This window comes from Athene noctua, chromosome 1 (assembly GCF_965140245.1).
Source record: "Athene noctua chromosome 1, bAthNoc1.hap1.1, whole genome shotgun sequence".
Taxonomy (NCBI): Eukaryota; Metazoa; Chordata; class Aves; order Strigiformes; family Strigidae; genus Athene; species Athene noctua.
The window spans coordinates 253,395,571-253,413,908 of NC_134037.1; the positions used below are offsets into that span (position 1 = coordinate 253,395,571).

Here is an 18,338-nt window from a genome sequence, read left to right on the forward strand (position 1 = left end):
ACGGTTCTGAATTTTAACAGCCACAACCCACTGTGCAGAAGACAACTCCACACTGATGGCCAGACTTTGCTGTGCCACCGCCTCATGCTTCAACCACATTTTCTCTCACCCGCTCATTGCTCCTCTTCATGTGCTTGCACTGCTGTCCTCTCCTGCCTCTCCTCTTCTGCCAAATCGTGCACAGATGAAATGGTTGTAGCAATAAAGAGGTCTCCACTGCTCTGATCTGCATGTCCCGGGGGGCCAAGGCATTGACCACTGGAACACTGCCTTAAAATGATCAATAACACTGGGTGGGATGCCAGCCTCGCACAGACCAACCAGGGATAACTTTGGGTATTTCCTCATTCTCTGGAGAAAAACCAGCTATTTGTTTAATAGAGACCATTGCCCGAGAACATCACTGTGCCTCCCTCAGACCACCACGCTTCAGGATAGAGGAGCTGGAAAGCCTGAAGCTGGCTGCAGGGAACTCTGGAGCCTGGAGGCCATCTTAGCCCGTGTAGAAGGTAAGCAAAGGTATACCTGCTTCCCTCAGCATTAAAAAGCAAAACTTTCTAAAACCCTAGTTAAAAATTAGAAGCTTACTCTAGCTGCCCTGCTTAACGAAGCTGTAGAAAGTGCTTTTGTTTGCTGAATTAATAAAGCATTTTGAGTGCTTCTGGCAATCCAGAGTGTTTTCCTAAGCTGTAATAACATGGTCAGATCCTCTGATGTACACAGGTAGCAAAGCGGCCTTGATTTTGGTGGTAAAGGCTCTCTCTAGGTCTAGTGATTGATGTTTAGGTAAGTTCTTCTTGCAGTTTGAAGTGGTATTGAGATAGGTCAGAGAGAATGGGCTGTAAACCCCTGTTCTTCCAGTCCAAGCAGCGTCGCTCGGAGTGAGAATTGGGCCCTCTGGCTATGTACGAAAGATGCAGAAGAGAATTTATAACTCGCCTACAAGACTTAGGTTTTAGAGAAGGAGGCCAGGCTGTGCCTGTGCTTGTTTGCTTCTCTCTGGGAAGGGAAGGAGGTGAGGCTGGGCAAACACATGGAAAAGCAGAAGTTGGAATGAGACAGGAAAGCAGACAGACAAAAGTCAGTGTAAAAAAAAAGGAGCGAATGCATTGGGTATTTGAGAGAAAGAAAAATGAAATATCCAATATTCTTTCCATTTCCCTTCACTCTCACCCCACTTCATCTTTCATTTGCAGATTGTTGGTCTGCTTAGATTTTTCATTCTTTTAGCTGGGGCTTTTTCCAGAGGCTTGCAAAATGCCCTGCCAAATTTTGATCACTATATAAACAATAGGTAATGACTGTAAACCAAGAAGCATCTCTGTGAAAAACTTTCCCTTCTGGAATAGTTTAATGCCAGTTAACTTGTTTTAAAGATGGAATAAAAAACATAACATGATTGTAAAGTGCTCAGAAGAAAAGGCATATAAGCACAGTGCTCTTATTAAACTCGTAGCAGCAGAGAACAATGCAATTTTTTTACTATAGAAATGCAAAATCAGAAGAATCTCTGGCATCTCAGCTACTTCTCAGCAATATATGGCATCCCATAAAGTCATTGTTTTCTGTTACAGAGGTCTGAGGACATTGCTCTGTCTTCATGCCTTACCTCACTGCCGTCTTCGTTCTGTCAACGAAGCCGGTTTCAGCCTGTCTCTGGCTTTCTCAAGTATCTTCATTCTGTCTTTCACCTGGGCTTTTTTTTGCTTGGGAACCCAACCTTGATTGATTTCTGTACTCCTAGCCTGCTTAATACCTTCTCAACACTAACTTCTGTCACAATACTTTCAGGATTAGCCAATGCACATGACTAAATTGAGGGACATTTCACTGTTTACTGCCTCAGTTATTACAAAAACTATTTGCAAGTAGGAAGCGTAGGCATACGCACATGCATGGCTGCACATGTGCGTAACACAGGCGTGTGTACTGAAATGGTGTGTGTCCAGATCCTCTTCTGTCTCTTATATTTTGTAACTTGCTTACAGGAGAGCAAAGCCATCTTGGGCATAAACTGTCAGCTTTCTCTGATGACAGAAACCATCAGATTGATATTTTGCATTTTTATGCATTTGAAAGACTTGAGCTGGAGTGAAGCTATGATAAAACATCATGAAGAAGTTGTGATCAGTTTGTGCCATAAAGGTAACGGCAGTGTGAAAGTTTAATAGTCTCTGACCCAGTAGTCCAAAATTTCCAACCTGGCATGGATAAATATCTGTAGATACACTTTTGTACTGATCAGCCTTTTCTCTTTGGTTATAGATCACAGCATGGGTGCTGTATGAGCTGAGGTAGTTCACTTTGGTGAAGAGGGATCTAATAGCAGCCTACAACAAACTCGGAAGAGAGTGACAGAGGTGATGGAGTGGTAGGAGAGGAGATAATGAGGAGCAACAACCACATTTACAGCTTGGGAGATTCAGGCTGGACATCAGAAAAGACTTTTTCACCAGGATGCTGGGGCAGCCCTGCAACAGGTCACCCAGAGAGGTGGGGGTAGCTCCATCCTTGGCAGGGTTTCAAAGCTCAGCTACGCAAAGCCATGGCTGACACAAAGAGCTAGTGTTGTTGGTGGTCCTGCTTTCAGGAGGTATCAGTGCTTCATTTATGCTGACTCTTTGGTTTTGAAAGATGATTCTTTGATTTTAAAAGAAGAACCTGACCGCCGTGAAATATTAAGCTGTTGGTTTACACACTATGCAGATCTCTGAAAATGAAGTGTAATGGCTTTGTGACCTGCCCTTAGTAAATAGACACAGGATTAGACATGTTTCCTGATTTTTGGATATTTTAGGGTGGGTGCCAAACAGCCCTGTAACTCACAGTCTTATCTATCCTTATCTGCAGAATAAACACATCACAGAAAACAGTAATGAAATTTCTCCAGTTCTTGCTGACTGTGTATTCTGGACTGAAACAGAGAAAATGCAGCTGGTAGGGGCCCTGGTGAGGCTCCCCCATCTGCCCCAGCACCAAGGCAGGGTTGAACACTTCTATGGTATTCCTGGCAGACATTTCCTGCTCTTCTAGACCCTCAGCTCAGGAGATTTCAAATAGCTTCCCAAGACAGTGGTCCCAGACGATGCAGTGCAACAACGTCCCCTTCTACCCAAGGCCTTAGCCCCACCATGAAGTCTTCCAGCCAGGGTATCAGTTTGTGCAGCCATGGTTTTGGTAATGATGTTCCCAATGGGCAGATAATTGTGTATTAACAACTAAAATTAAACTCTCCATTTATTTCATACCAACACGTTTAGTCCTGGAAATTTTAAATAAATTTAATTAATCATTCCAGTTTTTAATAATTCTATTTTAAATAGAATCTCTGAAGAGAGCATGTTCTGTAGAACAGGATTACCTGTGTAAGTCTTAACTGTAACATTACTTGCTTCAAAACTGATTCTTCTTTCATTAAAGAAGAAAATTGTTGAAATCCCATGTTCCCTGCACCACAGTAACTCAAACCTCCCTGCATCTTTCTTCAGCAGAGAGCTACTATGTGCACAAGGAAGTGTTCAAAGTGCATTGGGATCACTCTGGTCCCACTGGCAGCATGTGCCATAGTCTCCAACATCCTCCTGTACTTCCCCAACGGACAAGTTCTGCAGCTCAGTGAGATAACTGATCTGGTCTGGTTTTTCCATGGCATTCTGGGAGCTGGGATACTGGTAAGAGAGAAGTGTTGCTACGGTTTCTTATGGGTTTTGTTTTGGTTTAAATTCAGCACTAAAAAACCCTCAGTTAACAAAAAAATCCATAGAAATGTGTTTTGCATAAACATGTGAGCAGCTTAACTAGGAAGTTGGGTATGGGACTGAGAAAGTGCATTCAAGACTGAAAAAGTCCTTCATCACAGGAATACAAGGTATTCCTGAAAAAAATACCAGGACTCCGTCAGGAGGAAACAATAGGACTGACTTCTCACTGTTGAGAAGAGTGACATGGATGGTCATCCTCCATGAGTCAAAGCAAAGCTGAGGTCTTAAGCTCAGGAGTTGATGAGTTTTCACTATTGCCTGCACCCCTCATTACTCCTTTAACCGATTTTATGCTCAAATAATTCACAAAAAAACATAAGGGCAAAACTGAAACATGTTTCAGTAGGTGTTTGTTAGAGACCCAGCCAACACTCAATGAATGTGAAGCTGCAAATGGATCAAATCCCAAATGCCTCCTGAGTTCCCACACACCCACCTGCCTCTTTTTGGGTTTGATCTGATTTGTATGTGCTCTTCTATAACCAAATCTCCATTCCACCACTCAGGAAATATTGCTTTTATGTGAATATCCATAGCTAGAAGGGAACATGTTTGTGAATACTGGTTTTTCCAGTTCATTACAAAGCCTTCTTCCTTTATGCTCTTCCAATCATTCATCCAAGTGCAGATAAAAAGCTGAGTAACATGCTTATGACAAGCACTGGCTGTTACACAGTCTAGGCAGATAGTAAACTGCCACAGAGCTGGCTACCTGTGTGTCAAAAAAATGAATGTTTAAGAATAATTAACTCAGAATAAAGGAAAACTCATTCACAGTCAGGCTATGATGCAGCTACCACTTATGTCTGTGAAAAAGCTACAATGGATGTGGTTCAGACTCCTACTTCACAAACCAGAAACATGGTATAACATCACTCAATAAATTATTCTCCGCCAGCAGCTTGCCTGCTTCTTCTTACAGGTACCACTTGGGCCTATTACTCATGCTGAGCTTGAACGCAAGCACGAGTTTGTGGAAGGAAGCCTAAAAGAAGTGGAACTGCATGAGAGACCTGTGGAAAATTCGTATCACTGCAAGCCCAGGAGTCATTGGCGTTCAATGAAAGGAAAGGCAGATGTTAGGCATGAGAGCATCACAGGCTCATTCAAAATGTGCCTTCTTTTAAGGCTTCCACACAGACTTGCCTGTGGCTAGCACCACATACATCAAAAATGAGAACAGCAAGTGAGAGGGGAGGAAACATTTGCATTGACCTTCAAAACACAGCATTAGGAGTAATTATTGATCCACAAACAATGCTGTTCAGTGTACCTGCTTTCCAGAAAACAGCATGACAAATGCCCAGAGGTAAAGAGAAGGGGAAAGAAAACATTACCATCAGCTCCATTTTCCAGGTGCTGGAAGCATGGAAAAATGAAGGCTGGCTTCTGGGCCTCCAGAGACCTAAGCAAGGGGCAGAATGCCCCATGACTGGAGCCTGGTCTGTACCCCACAGTGAGGACAGACCAGGCTGCAGTACATTCCCCCAGGCACCCAGCTGCTCCCCAAAGGAAACTCAGGAAAGTTACACCAACAGGTTGCCTGATCTTAGAGAATCTCCGTGTAACCAGGATACAGCCTCAGAGCCAGGACTGTGGGGGAAACTTCCTAACAGTCTGGCCTGGCTCTGTGAGCCAGAAAACCTGCCTCCACCTGGCACTTCATCTGCAGACTGATACACAGATCATCCGCACACCCTTTGGCCGAGCAGCCAGCCCCACCCTTTCCTCCTCTATGCTGCTTCTCTAATGGAAATTTATGTGACGTGAAAACCTCTCCATTTCCTTATTTCAAAAGTTTAGGGTGTAAAGAAGGGAAGACTGGTTCCACGTGTCATAGTAATGTCTTTCCTGATAGAAAGCCTGTGTGTAAACGCCCTGAAATGCCTGACTGAGCCATGGCTCACGCGCAGCCTTCATTTTACCAGCAACAGCCAAATCTAGCAAATTCTCATTCCCATGTCAAAAAGCAGGTGTTTATAATCAGACACTGCAAAAGAAGAAAGCTGCCAAGCAAACCCTTCATCCTGAGCCAGGCTAAGAAATGACACAACAGTGTTGGCAGCTTAGCTGTGAAACCTCCATAGAAGAAAGACAGCCCTGGAGGAAAGGGAGTGTTGGTTTGATGGGCAGAGGTATTAGCTCTCCTTCTGAATGCCAGACAGTGGCACGCTGGGACAGACACTACCTTGGGACCACCCGTGATTTTTTAAGAGCTGACTTTTTCCCAGGAAGAGAAACACTTTTTTAACCTCGATGCTTTACATCTGCGGATCTCCAGCTGTAATCCAGGACCACTGCAGGTCCTGGAGGCTGCCTCTGGAGTGTGCATAAAAAACAATGGAAAGCAAATTCTTTGAAAAATATTTGGGAGTCTGCAAATCTAAGCAAGTTTCATAACACTTTCCTACATAGTCTATCAGAGATATTCACACTGCACATATAAATTCCTGAGGCTTCATTCACTGTGGATGTTCTGCTCTTCTGACCCTACATGGGACAACATCTCTCCATCACCTAGTCAGACTGCTTTTATACCTTTCACCTTTTTTGTCTGTTTCTTTGGGGAGCTGTCCTTCTTTCATCAACTTTATAGGGACTAGTCCCTACTTTCTCAAATATTCATTTTCTTGCCTTGCTCTTTGAGATGCCTACATAAGCAGTGGTGGGCAGAGGCAAGGCAGCAGGAGTGCTCTGGCTGCACAGCTAGATCCACAAAAGCTTTCTTACCCTCTGGCTACCAAAGTAAATGCAGCTTTTCCTATCTCCAGAATGCCTCTGTAAAGTGGAATTATATCCTGAGACACGGATTGTTACTGGCTTCATTGCATCAGTCCAGCTCCACTTGATAATTACTATAGAGAAATCTGATGTCAACTGGGAGTTCTCTGTTGAGTGAAATCCATTTTGTAGGTTTTCCAGAAGTTTAGCACAAAGAAACAAAGTCAGATGCATTTCAGGAAGTTTAAGACTGATTTCTCAATTATAATCCAGAGCAGGATTCTCAGAAGATTTAAACTGACATAATTCTTACTCCAGTGATGCATCTTTTCTGAGCAGAAATTCCATTTTCTCAAAACTAACACATTTTATCCTGAAAGAAAACATCAAAACCCTGCTGAAAAGAAGCAGTATAACTTCAGCAATCAGGAGCACTCTACCAGAAACTTGCCAGTCAGCTCTAGCCATAATCCCACACTTCTTTACGAGTTACTCTTCAGCAAGCACCAATATCTAAGCAAGTGTAAGTCACAGAGAAGAGGCAGCGGGTGGTTTGCATTTGAGGAACATGATGCCCCAGCTCCTAGACTTTAAAAACCATCCCAGCAGAAGTACTGCACACCAATTCAGTTTGTGCTTTTCTCACAGGTTATTTTGCTGGCATTCATGATGCTGGGAGCAGGTGGAGCAGGATGTTGCACTAGCCGATGTGGGGTAAGTGGATATTTATGTGTTGAAATGGCACTGTAGGGTTTGTGCAATAGTTCTTAAATGGCTGCTCAGCAGGTGGAAATGTACAATGACAAACCATCACGCCACCATCAGCAGCCATGTCAGGGAAATGCAGAAGAGGATCTTGATCTACAGCGTCAGTGGGCTGGGGCTGAGAGCTCAGTTAGCCAATCAGAATGTTATAATATTACAGCCCGTAACATTATAACATGATGGAAATCTTGCTGGAATGAAGGAAATCATCCTCGGTCAGGGAAGGTGCTGAAGCATTTAGGCACAACACGGAGGGCAGAGGGGTACAAAGCTACTTCACTCCACTCGGTGTAAAATAAAACACGGCTCTAGCTTCCTCCTGCTCTAGGCAACCCTAAAGATTGAGACATCTGCCTGTTCCTTCTGCTCCTACCTGGTCCTGTTTCCTCCATGCCCTTCCACGGCCATTTAGTTTTCCACAGGTTCATTCCTGTGGGGCAGACAGGTCCCCTAATTTGCAGGCCCATGCTAAAAGCCTGAGCTGCTGCACTGGCACTAAGGATCCAGCACTACTTCCTGGAGGCTGGTCCCCATGCTTTGACCCATAGCTTGCATTTGCCCAAGCATTATGCACATGAAAGGTGCAAACACATTTTGGGATCTCTGTCATCCAGAGAAAGGCCAGAGAGATTTTTTCCCTTGATAATTAATAATACTATAAAGCAACATGTTATACAGGCATCTCTATTAATCCTCAAGCTCTGGGCATAGACTTCTGTGTGGCTATCATTATAAGAATAAACTGACTTAGAAATGTTATTTTTAGTCTGCAGCCTGGAATGAGAGATTCCATACAATAAAGCATGCCTCTTCTGTACTCTTCAATTAATATTTAGTTTGATCCATAAGAAGACTTCACCTCTTCAGGATGTTTTACTTAATTCATTATTCATAATGCCAAAATAACATTCTTCATTAGGATGTCAGCAAGTACATCTCAAGGGAAATGTCATCACCTTGATTTTACTAAGTGTCATATGCACAGAGAGGATCGTAATGATGACCAAGTAGGCCAGTTGCAGAGCTGAGATGTGAGCCTAGGCACCCTGAACCCAGTGCCTGAGCCAGCTGCTTCTCCTATTTTGAGTGATGTAGAAAGCAATGGTGAAAAACAGCTGTACTGTGCGTGTTCCCATGCTCTGCTGAATGTGGTAAGTCATAAGGGGAAATCCATCTGAATTGGGCTCAGTTCACAGAGCATCTCATGTCTCCCTTCTCTGTCCCTCATCGCTGCACTAAGTATTACAGACCCAAGAGTCAAACTTCCCCAGACTCCCCCAGCCCACCGACACAGGTGATAGCGCAGTGCCACTCAGCAGCCCACATCCACAGATCTCCTGCGCTCCTCCATTCCCCTCCACCACCCTTTTGCTGTCTAAGCCATCCCTAGCAGTAGCACATGGATGCCAGGTATCCTGTCTGCACCTTTCCAGCACTGATCGGTTACCTACAAGCTGTTCCTCCTCTTACTTATTTGCTGTTATAGAGGAATACAATAGACATTGTTGAGAAAATAGTTTGATTATGCACTACAATATTTGTATAAAGAGAGCTCACTCATGGCCAGGTAATGAATCTACTCAAACCACAGAATAGGCTTGGTGAGGACAGTATATCTTTGAAAATGCTGTCTTCTGGGACTGTGGGAATTGCCCTCCTCTTTGAGGTGGAAAAGGGTGAAGCTCTAGGGATGAAGCTCTAGAAGTCTCTCTATGGTTTAAACAGAACGTGGCTCAATATAGAGATGAGATGGGGACATGAGCAAAGAGCGAGTGTCTATGAATGACATTAAAGACAACAATTTCCCTTGCACAGCTGCTGGGGAAGAGTGATTTCTAAGCATGAAAAAAGAGATGAGTATTGCAGGGAGATCTGAAGGCTAATGATGTGCTGCTTCAGGAGAAACCTCAGGGAAACCTTGTTTTGGGCACCCACAGCAGGTTGCTCAGGTGCCCTGACCATATGGGCTGTATACCCAAGGCAGGGTATGGTGTGAATCACCAGGCACTGGAGAGCAGAGGAGCCCTTGAACTGGTTCAAACATGCATCATGGCGGTGACTTACTGAGATGCCAAAACTCCTTGTGAGGTCAATCTGAGTGGCGGACCAGATATGGGCTCCCCAGCTCTTGGTGGCTTGTCCACCAACTTCTACCCACTGGCAGAAAAACAGCCCACACTGGACCTACTCAGGAGCCTCTGTATTTCAGAAGTTAGTTTGCCCATCTTTCTGCTTTGGGGATCTTAAGTATAAAATTATAATTTCCACTGAATACTCAGCATTTCTTTTCATATGAAAAAAAAAAAAAAAGGCTAAAGAACTAATTCTGATCAGAATTATTATTCAATCTGAACATAACCATTTTCCTCAGGGTAGGGACTCTATCCTATTATATTTTGTGCAATCCCTGTTTCAGTAGTTTCAGACTTCATCACAACCTTTACACACTGCTGAAGTATCAACAACAGTAATAATAATTACTAAATTTCTCATCCTTTTATTCACCTTATTGACTTCTCCAGTTCATGGTAATTACGTGCTGCATTGAGTAAGTTTTTTCATTAATCCATTTTAAATGGTTGCCTGCAAACATACCAAGACGGCTTCTTGTCTTTACGTTATGGAGTAATGATTTTGGAAAGTCACAGATTTAGAAAGATTCTGTGTCTTGCAACTTAGTGTGTACACATCTGAAAGGATACACTGCACTGGAACAATGAGAAAAGAAGGGCCCCAAAATACAGCTTCTGTCATTGCATCAGCAAACATACTCCAGTATTTCTCTCTAAGTCTTCCTTAAGAGTTACTAGTAGAACAAGAATAGCCATAGAAGCTTTCCAGACAAACAAACCTAGATAAGCAAAGCTATCCGGATAACCAGACAGGATATTAATTTTAAAAAGAAACCCAAAACAAACCAAAAAAACCCCACCAAAACAAAAAAATCACCTTCAGAGAACGAATCAGAGAAGAAAGAAATGTGCATGAAACAAGAATGAGGACAAAAAAGGGCAGCACAAGCTGGGGCAGGAGGAACGTGGTAACTTCACCAAGGCAGCTGATGCAAATACTCAAAGAATGAATGTTAAAAGTCTTCATCAGTTTGCCAGAGACAATCCAATTGTGTGAGGGATAAAGCAGGGATAACATTAAAAGAAAATCAGCAAAAATGATCAGCTAAACCTTTGCAAGAGGTAGACAACAGGCCAACACCATGGGAAATTAGTTTCAACAAACTCAAGCATCCCAGCTTAGACCTCATGTTGCAACTGAAGACACAAATGAGGAAATAAAGATTTTCCAAAAAAAGTGATAAATGAGGATGGTGCAACTAGAGAAAGTGCTGAAAGGTTGAGATGATGCAATAGTTAATATAATTGTTGGATTTCCATAGAATATGGGACAAGCCTCCAGAAGAGTGGCTATAATGAGGAAATGCCACTGCGTGGCTAAAAGCTGCCCAGGAGAACCAATTTAACAGCTGTAGCAACTTCAGACTCCTCTTTCAGTGACAACTAGTCTTTGTCTATATAAACATGCACAGTAAGTGAAATTGGTGAAGAGAGCCATACAGCCAACAGATTTCAAATGAGAAAATCATCTGTCAAATAGTCACCAAAGATAGCGCTGATGAGTTGTACTAGTACTAATCAGTATCATAAAACATAGTATTAGCAAAAGACCATTTGACATTTTCTATCATAATTGTCTTTGGGATGCCCATACTGCTATGCTGTGCTAAAACTAATCATTAGCATAATTAAAATCCCTCAACCAAGATTCAGAATGCACAGTTGAAGTAAATGAGAAAATAGGTGGGGAGAAGTGGTTCAGCATATGTAGGAGTTTCAGACAGAGTATCAGTCACTCACCTTCACCATGAGGCATGGCTGGTGATCTTATTATGAGAGACAGTGCATCAGCTACATCCCAGCACTGCTTTGGTGTAGGACAATATACTAAATTACCTACATTATGCTGACGATGAAGCTCTGCTAAGAGGCAACTCAGCCCACATGCAGATAAAGACAAAAAGAGTGTCCAGCCTTGCAAAAAGACAGTTATTAATCAGTTATGATGAAATAAATCACATGAGAAATCCCAGCTACTTCCAACTCAAGGACTGCTTTAGAGGCAAAAGTGCACACAAAATGAGTCAATTCACACACAGGCAGCACGCAAAGTTGTATAGAAAGCAGTAATGTCATCAACTGACAAGTTGGAAACTGCTTTCACCAGTCTGAACATGTTTGGATAGTGAGTAGTTTTCAAGACTACGTCACAAATATGCAATGTGGATGGCGGTTATTTCCACTTGACTCTGTAATGCAGCACTCTGTGGAGCAGCTGACATTAGGAAAAGGTTTCTACCTTCCTTGTGGGCTTTTAGATTTCACTGGTATTTGCTGGCAACAGGGAAATGTTGCCAGAGGTGTTTGGCTTCAAACCCAAGTCATGGACAGGAGTGTTCCCCATGTGCTTCCTCAGCCGTGCCTCTGCCCTGACTCTGAGGCTGTCTTGCTGCCTTGGCCCTAGTTCAGGTCTTCCCCTGGCTCTGTCAGTCTGCTCCAGAGTTTCCTTTTCTCTTCTTCTTCTTGGCAGAGTTATGAACAACCGCAGGCAGGGACTCTTAACAAGATTAGGGGAAAGCCTGTCCCGGAGACAACACCAGTAGCACCCACCTGAGATTCTTGTTTCTATATACAAACAGCAACCAGATACATTCCATCCACTAATAGAAAACTACCCCAAAACAAAGCAAAGGTAATGTTTCTGTGGGAGTGGCCAGTGTAAAACATACAGGTGCATTACGTATAATTTGAAGTCACTGCTGGTTCATTGCCACACAAAGCACAATTAGATTTCTCAACACAGGTAGTAGTAACCGCATGTCATGTTGCAAAATGAAGAAAAGCAGCAATAAGAAAGGGTCTTTTGTATTCCTCAGCAGTCAGCAAAAACAATTAATGCATTTTCTGTTGCTTTCATCTTCATGCATCTTCTGGTTCAGTAGTCGCTTGCTAGTTTCTATCAGTACTAGGGCTGAGAAAGGTGCTCTTGGTGCAGAGGTGGAAATGCCAAGGCACATGATGTGGACCACATCAAGCCAGTACTGACTTCATATTGGCTTTCTGAAAGAAGACCCCCAGATTTTTCATAATTGATCGGTCATGTATAAAACTCTGAATATTTAAAGCTCTGGGTTTATCCACTTTTAAAAGTGAAACAATTACAGTCTGAAATCCTTTCGCATCTAGGATACTTGCACTAGTCAGAAGTCAACTATTTTTTTTTTCGCCACAAATATCATACTATTATTATAAGTAAGAAACACATAAAGATCATTTCCATTCAGTGTAAACTTTCCATGCTGCTCAATGCATCTGTGCAGGTGATGTTGAAGATCTTTTCCCTTTCAGATGCTGCTGTCAGTGGTCCTGGCTGTGCTTGGATTTGCAGGAGGAGCATATTGTGCAGTCATCTCCTCACTGGGGCTGATTGGGGGCCCTCTGTGCGACACAGGTGATGGAGAATATGTCTACCCTTTCAGGAATGACACTCTGGAGTGAGTATGACTTAGAGGCTCCTCCAACTTTACTTTCCCTTATCTCTCACACACATCCTTTTGTAGCAAATATTAATTTTTCCAAAGTGAACTGATGGTCCACCTGGTCTACAAATAAATTCATATTTCTCTGAGCCAGCATGTTCCAGCTGGTCATCTCTTTGACCAAGGATCATCTTTGGGCAAACTGCCCAATTTTCTTCCACTGTGCTTGTCAGCAGCCCCTTATGCAAGTTGCACAATGCTTTCAAAAGGCTGCTGAGCTGTGACTCCCACCAGAGTCAGAAGGAAATGTTTCATAAGTATGCCACATCAGTCTGTTAAATCATCATGAATTAAGTCTACTCGACCTGCTTCTGACAGGAAAAGCAAAAATCTTTTCTAACTATTTAAAGTTAACCTTGGCAACCATGCTCTTCAAGCCAGAGCTAAGAGATGATGGATGGACTGGTCTGAGATAACACAGCAAGAATGAAATATATGGAGACACATTTTAAAACCATTAGGGACTTTCCTTTTAGTTACTATCACTGACATAAAACAAAAGGAAGATTCTTGTGCATGCAAAAAAGTACAAATGTCGCTCTCTTCCCTAGTCATCTGTTGCACCTCTGCAAAGCAATTCTGAAGAGAATCAGCATCTTTTACCAATTGTAGTAAAATTTGAAACTCACTTTGTGCAATCAAGTTCAGAAAATGTAATGCCAGGAAACACAGCAAGCACCCTCAAGTTTCCATTTTCTAATACATTACCAATTATTTTTCTCTATCACAGAGAATGTTATTTGTTCAACCAGACAACATGGAGTATTTGCAAAGAACCTGAAAACATCATCCTTTGGAATACCGTCCTTTTCTCTATTCTGCTGGCCATTGGTGTGATTGAAGCTATTCTTTGTTTTATTCAAGTCATCAGTGGACTTACTGGCTTCATATGTGGCACATGTATGAGGAAAAGAAAGGTTCGTATGCAGTAAAAGATAACAGAGTGCTTTATGTTCTTACCATTTCTGGTTTTTAGGATTGGGGAATGGCACACAATCAGAGAGATCTACCCAGCCCCTGAATTAGCTCCTCTGGGGGGCTGAGGCAGTACAGATGCATTTGCACACCGTTTCTCATTGTAGTCACATTGTAGTCAGGGATAACCTGGTCCACAGATATTTCAAAACAGCAGAGCAGTGTGATGTATTGATATACTCGGTTGCATGGTTGTGTTCCTATTCAGGAAGACTTTTCGACAGTGTAATGACATGCCAGCACCTGTAAGTGAGAGAGGAGAAGTAAAGGTGTTTTTAGTTGGTCCACAGTAGTAAAAATGTCATATTACAAAATGGAAGAAAACGTTTTTCAAGTTTCATTTATCACCACGGCTTCCTTTTCATTGTTTATTTTCATTGTACTTAATGCTTGCAGTAAGTCTGATATCCCTCTGGAATATTAATTAATCATCTTTCGTTCATTGCCTTTCAGACAAATATTTCTGGAATGTGAATGACCTACAGGGTGTGCCAGGACAAGCCCCGAGCTGCCGATTCACATACAATAAGGATAGTGAACTGTGCTGTATTTATGGGAGGATGGCAAAGAAAGCCGAAAATGTTCAGGAATTTCATGGGGCAAAATGAATTTTTTATAAACAAGTCAGTGTGGAAAAAAAAATAGATCATTTAGATCTAAGACTCTAAATTTTCATCTCTCTAAATATTCCTGCTAAATCTCAGGTATTGGCAAAACCACTAATATGTCCGGTCCTGACTGCGGGAATTGTACATAAAACACAAAGGTCCCAGATCAAAGTTCACAGCCTGCCCTCTTGTGTATATGGCAAACTGAACCCTTGTTAATGTATGCATTTATCAGCTGCACGAAGCAAGTACTCTCTGGCTGGATGTAAATAATCTCCCATCCCCTCTAAATCCCACCTTGAGCTCCCCTGTCTCTTCCTATTAACCTGCTACCCAGGCACTCCCAGATTTAGCATTTGTGACACCGCAGATGCAGTTGAAGCACACAGTTTTCAGCCTCCCTCAGCCACCCTGGAGCCAAGCCCCTTGTGCTCATTTGGCAGCTTGCAATCTTGCTCAGCAAAGTCCAGTGCATTTCTACACCAGTTCTTCAAGAGCAACTGAGAGATATGGTAGCCCTGGAGGGGTGTTGGGGTCAATATAGACAGTAGGGTTGGAACAAGAGTTTAACAATGTCCTGTTTAACTAAAAGATGGAGAACCTCAGCACCAGTTTCACCCTCACGAGACTGCATAGGAGTCTCACTAATTTCCACACAGGGCTATAGGGCTGTTCTAGAACAGATCACACAGACAAGCAATTAACTGGTAAAGATAAACTTTAAGTTGATAAAGGTAGTAATTATGTGCAGCTTAGTAACAAATAAGATATAATCTGAAAGGCAAAAAATTGCATCAGTCTTAGTGTTACAGAAACAGTAATTCCAACCAGGAACTGCGTCATGCCCCATCATCACTCAAGATCAAGCCCTGGATGCTAAAGTCCATGACTAGCAAATTTCAGAAACCCCGTCATTTCAGTGACTTCCTCAAAGGTTAATTCTTGGACATGCCACTGAGTTCCCTGAGTCAGCCAAACTGCAAGATAATCTTTATTCATCCTGAAGGCATATATGTTGTAATGAAGATCTGAATATATTTAAAGCACTTAGAGTCTCTTTTTCAAAGCGAGACATTTATGTTTTCTCAGTCAAATGTTGTTCATATTTCTGCATTGTAGCATGTGAGCAAGTTATTTGAACACAGTTATTGCAGACACACGTGGTTGGTTGTGTTGTCCTCTAATGCAGCACATAAACCCTTTTGTACAAAATGGGGAAGAAAATGCCAGCTGTGATAAGATGAGGAGCACACATACACTTCCTTGCAGCATAGCTTCACTGCTAGAAGCAGGAAATTTGACCATAAAGCTTAAATGTACCTTCTGTAAAAAGAGCATAAGACTTCTTGAAGTTTGAAGTCATCCAAACTAGGTGCATCCAAACCTACCAGGTGGCTGAAAAAGCTCATGTTCTTTGTCAGCAGTGAAGCTTGGACAGTGTTACCATAGAAAGTGGGCATCAAAACAAAGCCAATTGTTTCAACCAGGAAAGAATCTATGAGGCAGCTAGAAGTAAGGATATTCAGCATGCAGCTAGACCGAGAGAGACTCCATCAGCAGAGGGGCTCTGTGAGCTCTTCACAGCCCCTAAATATCAGCCCTGCCCTCATCCTTTAGTTTTGTCTCCCTGACTCTCATCTCTGTGATAAAACCAGGAGAGGGAGAAGTACCCACTGTCACACACCACCTCCAGCACAGGAAAGTAAATGCACTGTACTGCTGCCATCTGCTTGTTCCAAGCTGTCCTGCCCTGGGGATGTTTATGTCATGTCTGTGTGCTAATGGGGACACGCTCTGTCCTGCCAACTGTGCAATCACTGGCCTCACTGACATATGTAAATATTAAAGATTGTTATTCTCAAGTTATTTTCTGGCTTGATTTCTGTGACCTAAAGGACTTGCGACTTCAAACTAGCTCTGGTAGGAAGAGATATGGAATAACACACAAAGCAGAGTTAAATTCATTTTGTCTAACTTGAACCACTGAAAAGGAGTCTTTTTTGGGGTAGACTTGCTTCTGCATTTGAAACTCATGCAGGAGATCAGCCACATGAAAATCTGTGTTGGCTGGAAGAGAAGAAAATGTTCTTGTGGTTGACTTGGGATAGGAATAAAGCTTTAGACCAAGGACACCGTCTCAAAAATTGTAAATGTTTGGAGTCCAATGGCCCAGTGTTTCAGCTGCCAGGAACAAGGACATGATTCAAATACCTGGGTTGGAAACCAACCACAGAGTAGTTCATATCATCTCATTTCAAGAGGAACTGTCAGATCATTTTGATGCAAATAGCTCAGACACCTCAGGCCCCAGTGCTTGGTTTTTCTTGGTGCACAGAGCAAAGCGAACCAGGGTAGAGGTTGGTCCCCGCAGACCTCCCTGTGCCACAGCCTCTGCTCTACTGCCCCAGCCCTGTGTCTCTCCTCACAGGGAACTTCTCATAAGAACCACTTCTTTGCAAACAAACTTAAAAAAGACCTCAACGGGAAAAAAAAAAGAAAAAAGAAAAAAAAAAAAAAGTCCTTTCCACATTCTCAGAGTACTTTATTTCATTTCCTACAGACCACCAGCATTGGTCCCTTTCCAGAGGAGTGACAGAGAACAGTCACCCTTCAGAAACACCCTTCTCTGCAGGACCTCTCTCACCCCACAACACCCTTCTTCTTCTGAGCCCCTGGGTCACAGAGGGCCGTCTAAAGCTCATCATCAATAACATAGCCCATTTAACCCAGAAAGGTAGGGAAAGGGCTTTATCAAAGCCTCAGAGGCCACTGTTTTGTCCATTTTTATTTCTTCCGGTTGGTTAGCTTCAAAGCTGAGTAGCTGTAAGTTCTCACCACAGTGCCCATCATTTCCACCATAGATAGAAATCTTCCCCGGCACACAGCACACCTCACTTTCTTTCAGGCACTCCCCTATTTTTATTGACCACCCATGTCAGAGTCTGTTCCATCGAAGTGAAGCAATCAGGAGAGAGTAAAAGCTCAGCTGAGTATCCCCCAAGTAGATACTCGGAACCATTGGAGATACACCAGAATACCCTGGCTGCTGCTCCAGAAAGACATGTGTCTCCCACGGGGGCTCTGTAACATCTGCTTGCCCATGTAGATGTCTCAGACACTTTAGAGCCTTAGAGCTCAGGTGACACCAGTCATCTTTACATGAACAATGAAATCAAGCCCTGAATCATCTACTGGGTACAGTGACACTGCTCTTAAAAGCAGCCCTGAGTCCAGCAGACTCCCTTGCCATGTCCTGCCTCACAGGACCTAAAATAGGTCAGTGCATCACATCTTAAAACTGCATATTTCTCCCCACAGCTTACGCAAGGAGCTTGAGATGTTTTGCAGCATATTTCCTAGGCAGGACAAAAATGGGTTGAAGGTGTATGCAGAGTCAGCCCACTCTGCAGCCAGGCACTCCTGGGAGGAAATATCTGGCCTTGCATCCTTCATGTGGGGGTCAACTAAATTAAACATGTCCAAAGCAAGATTTGAATTTGTTCTTTTATATCTGTAGAGAATGTCTGGACTGACTGATTTTTACCATCTCTTGAAAAAAAAAAAACAAAAACATATGGTGACAGGCATAAAAATCTGCCAGGAAACTTCAGAAGGCAGAAAGCAGCTGGCACCCAAAGCTGCAGTCCTCTGTCATGACTGGGGAAGTGAAGCCCAACTCGAACATCTCTCCATTAGTAAGATTTTCTTTTTTTTGGTATAATAAATGCATTACATGAGAGTTGTCTAGTGGCAAAAGAGCGCAATAGATTCAGTGAGGAATTGGTCTTCTTGGTATAACCTCATGCTTTTGCAATCCTTCTTCCATGCACTGTGTACCATCAAAACCACTCCAGATGAACTACCTTACACATACTTTTTCTCTTAAGTGTCTTTCAT

The 18,338-nt window shown here is 42.8% G+C and overlaps 1 protein-coding gene across 1 annotated transcript; it reads left to right on the plus strand.

The window, feature by feature from the left end:
- The first annotated feature begins 357 nt into the window (after window positions 1–357).
- LOC141965499 (transmembrane 4 L6 family member 1-like) lies at window positions 358–16,257 on the plus strand. The gene is made up of 6 exons (XM_074917199.1): window positions 358–509; window positions 3,489–3,671; window positions 7,131–7,196; window positions 12,668–12,813; window positions 13,589–13,775; window positions 14,287–16,257. Exons 2-6 carry the CDS (start codon window positions 3,501–3,503, stop codon window positions 14,305–14,307), a joined length of 591 nt encoding a protein of 196 aa, XP_074773300.1. The 5' UTR covers window positions 358–509; window positions 3,489–3,500; the 3' UTR covers window positions 14,308–16,257.
- The last annotated feature ends 2,081 nt before the right edge of the window (window positions 16,258–18,338 follow it).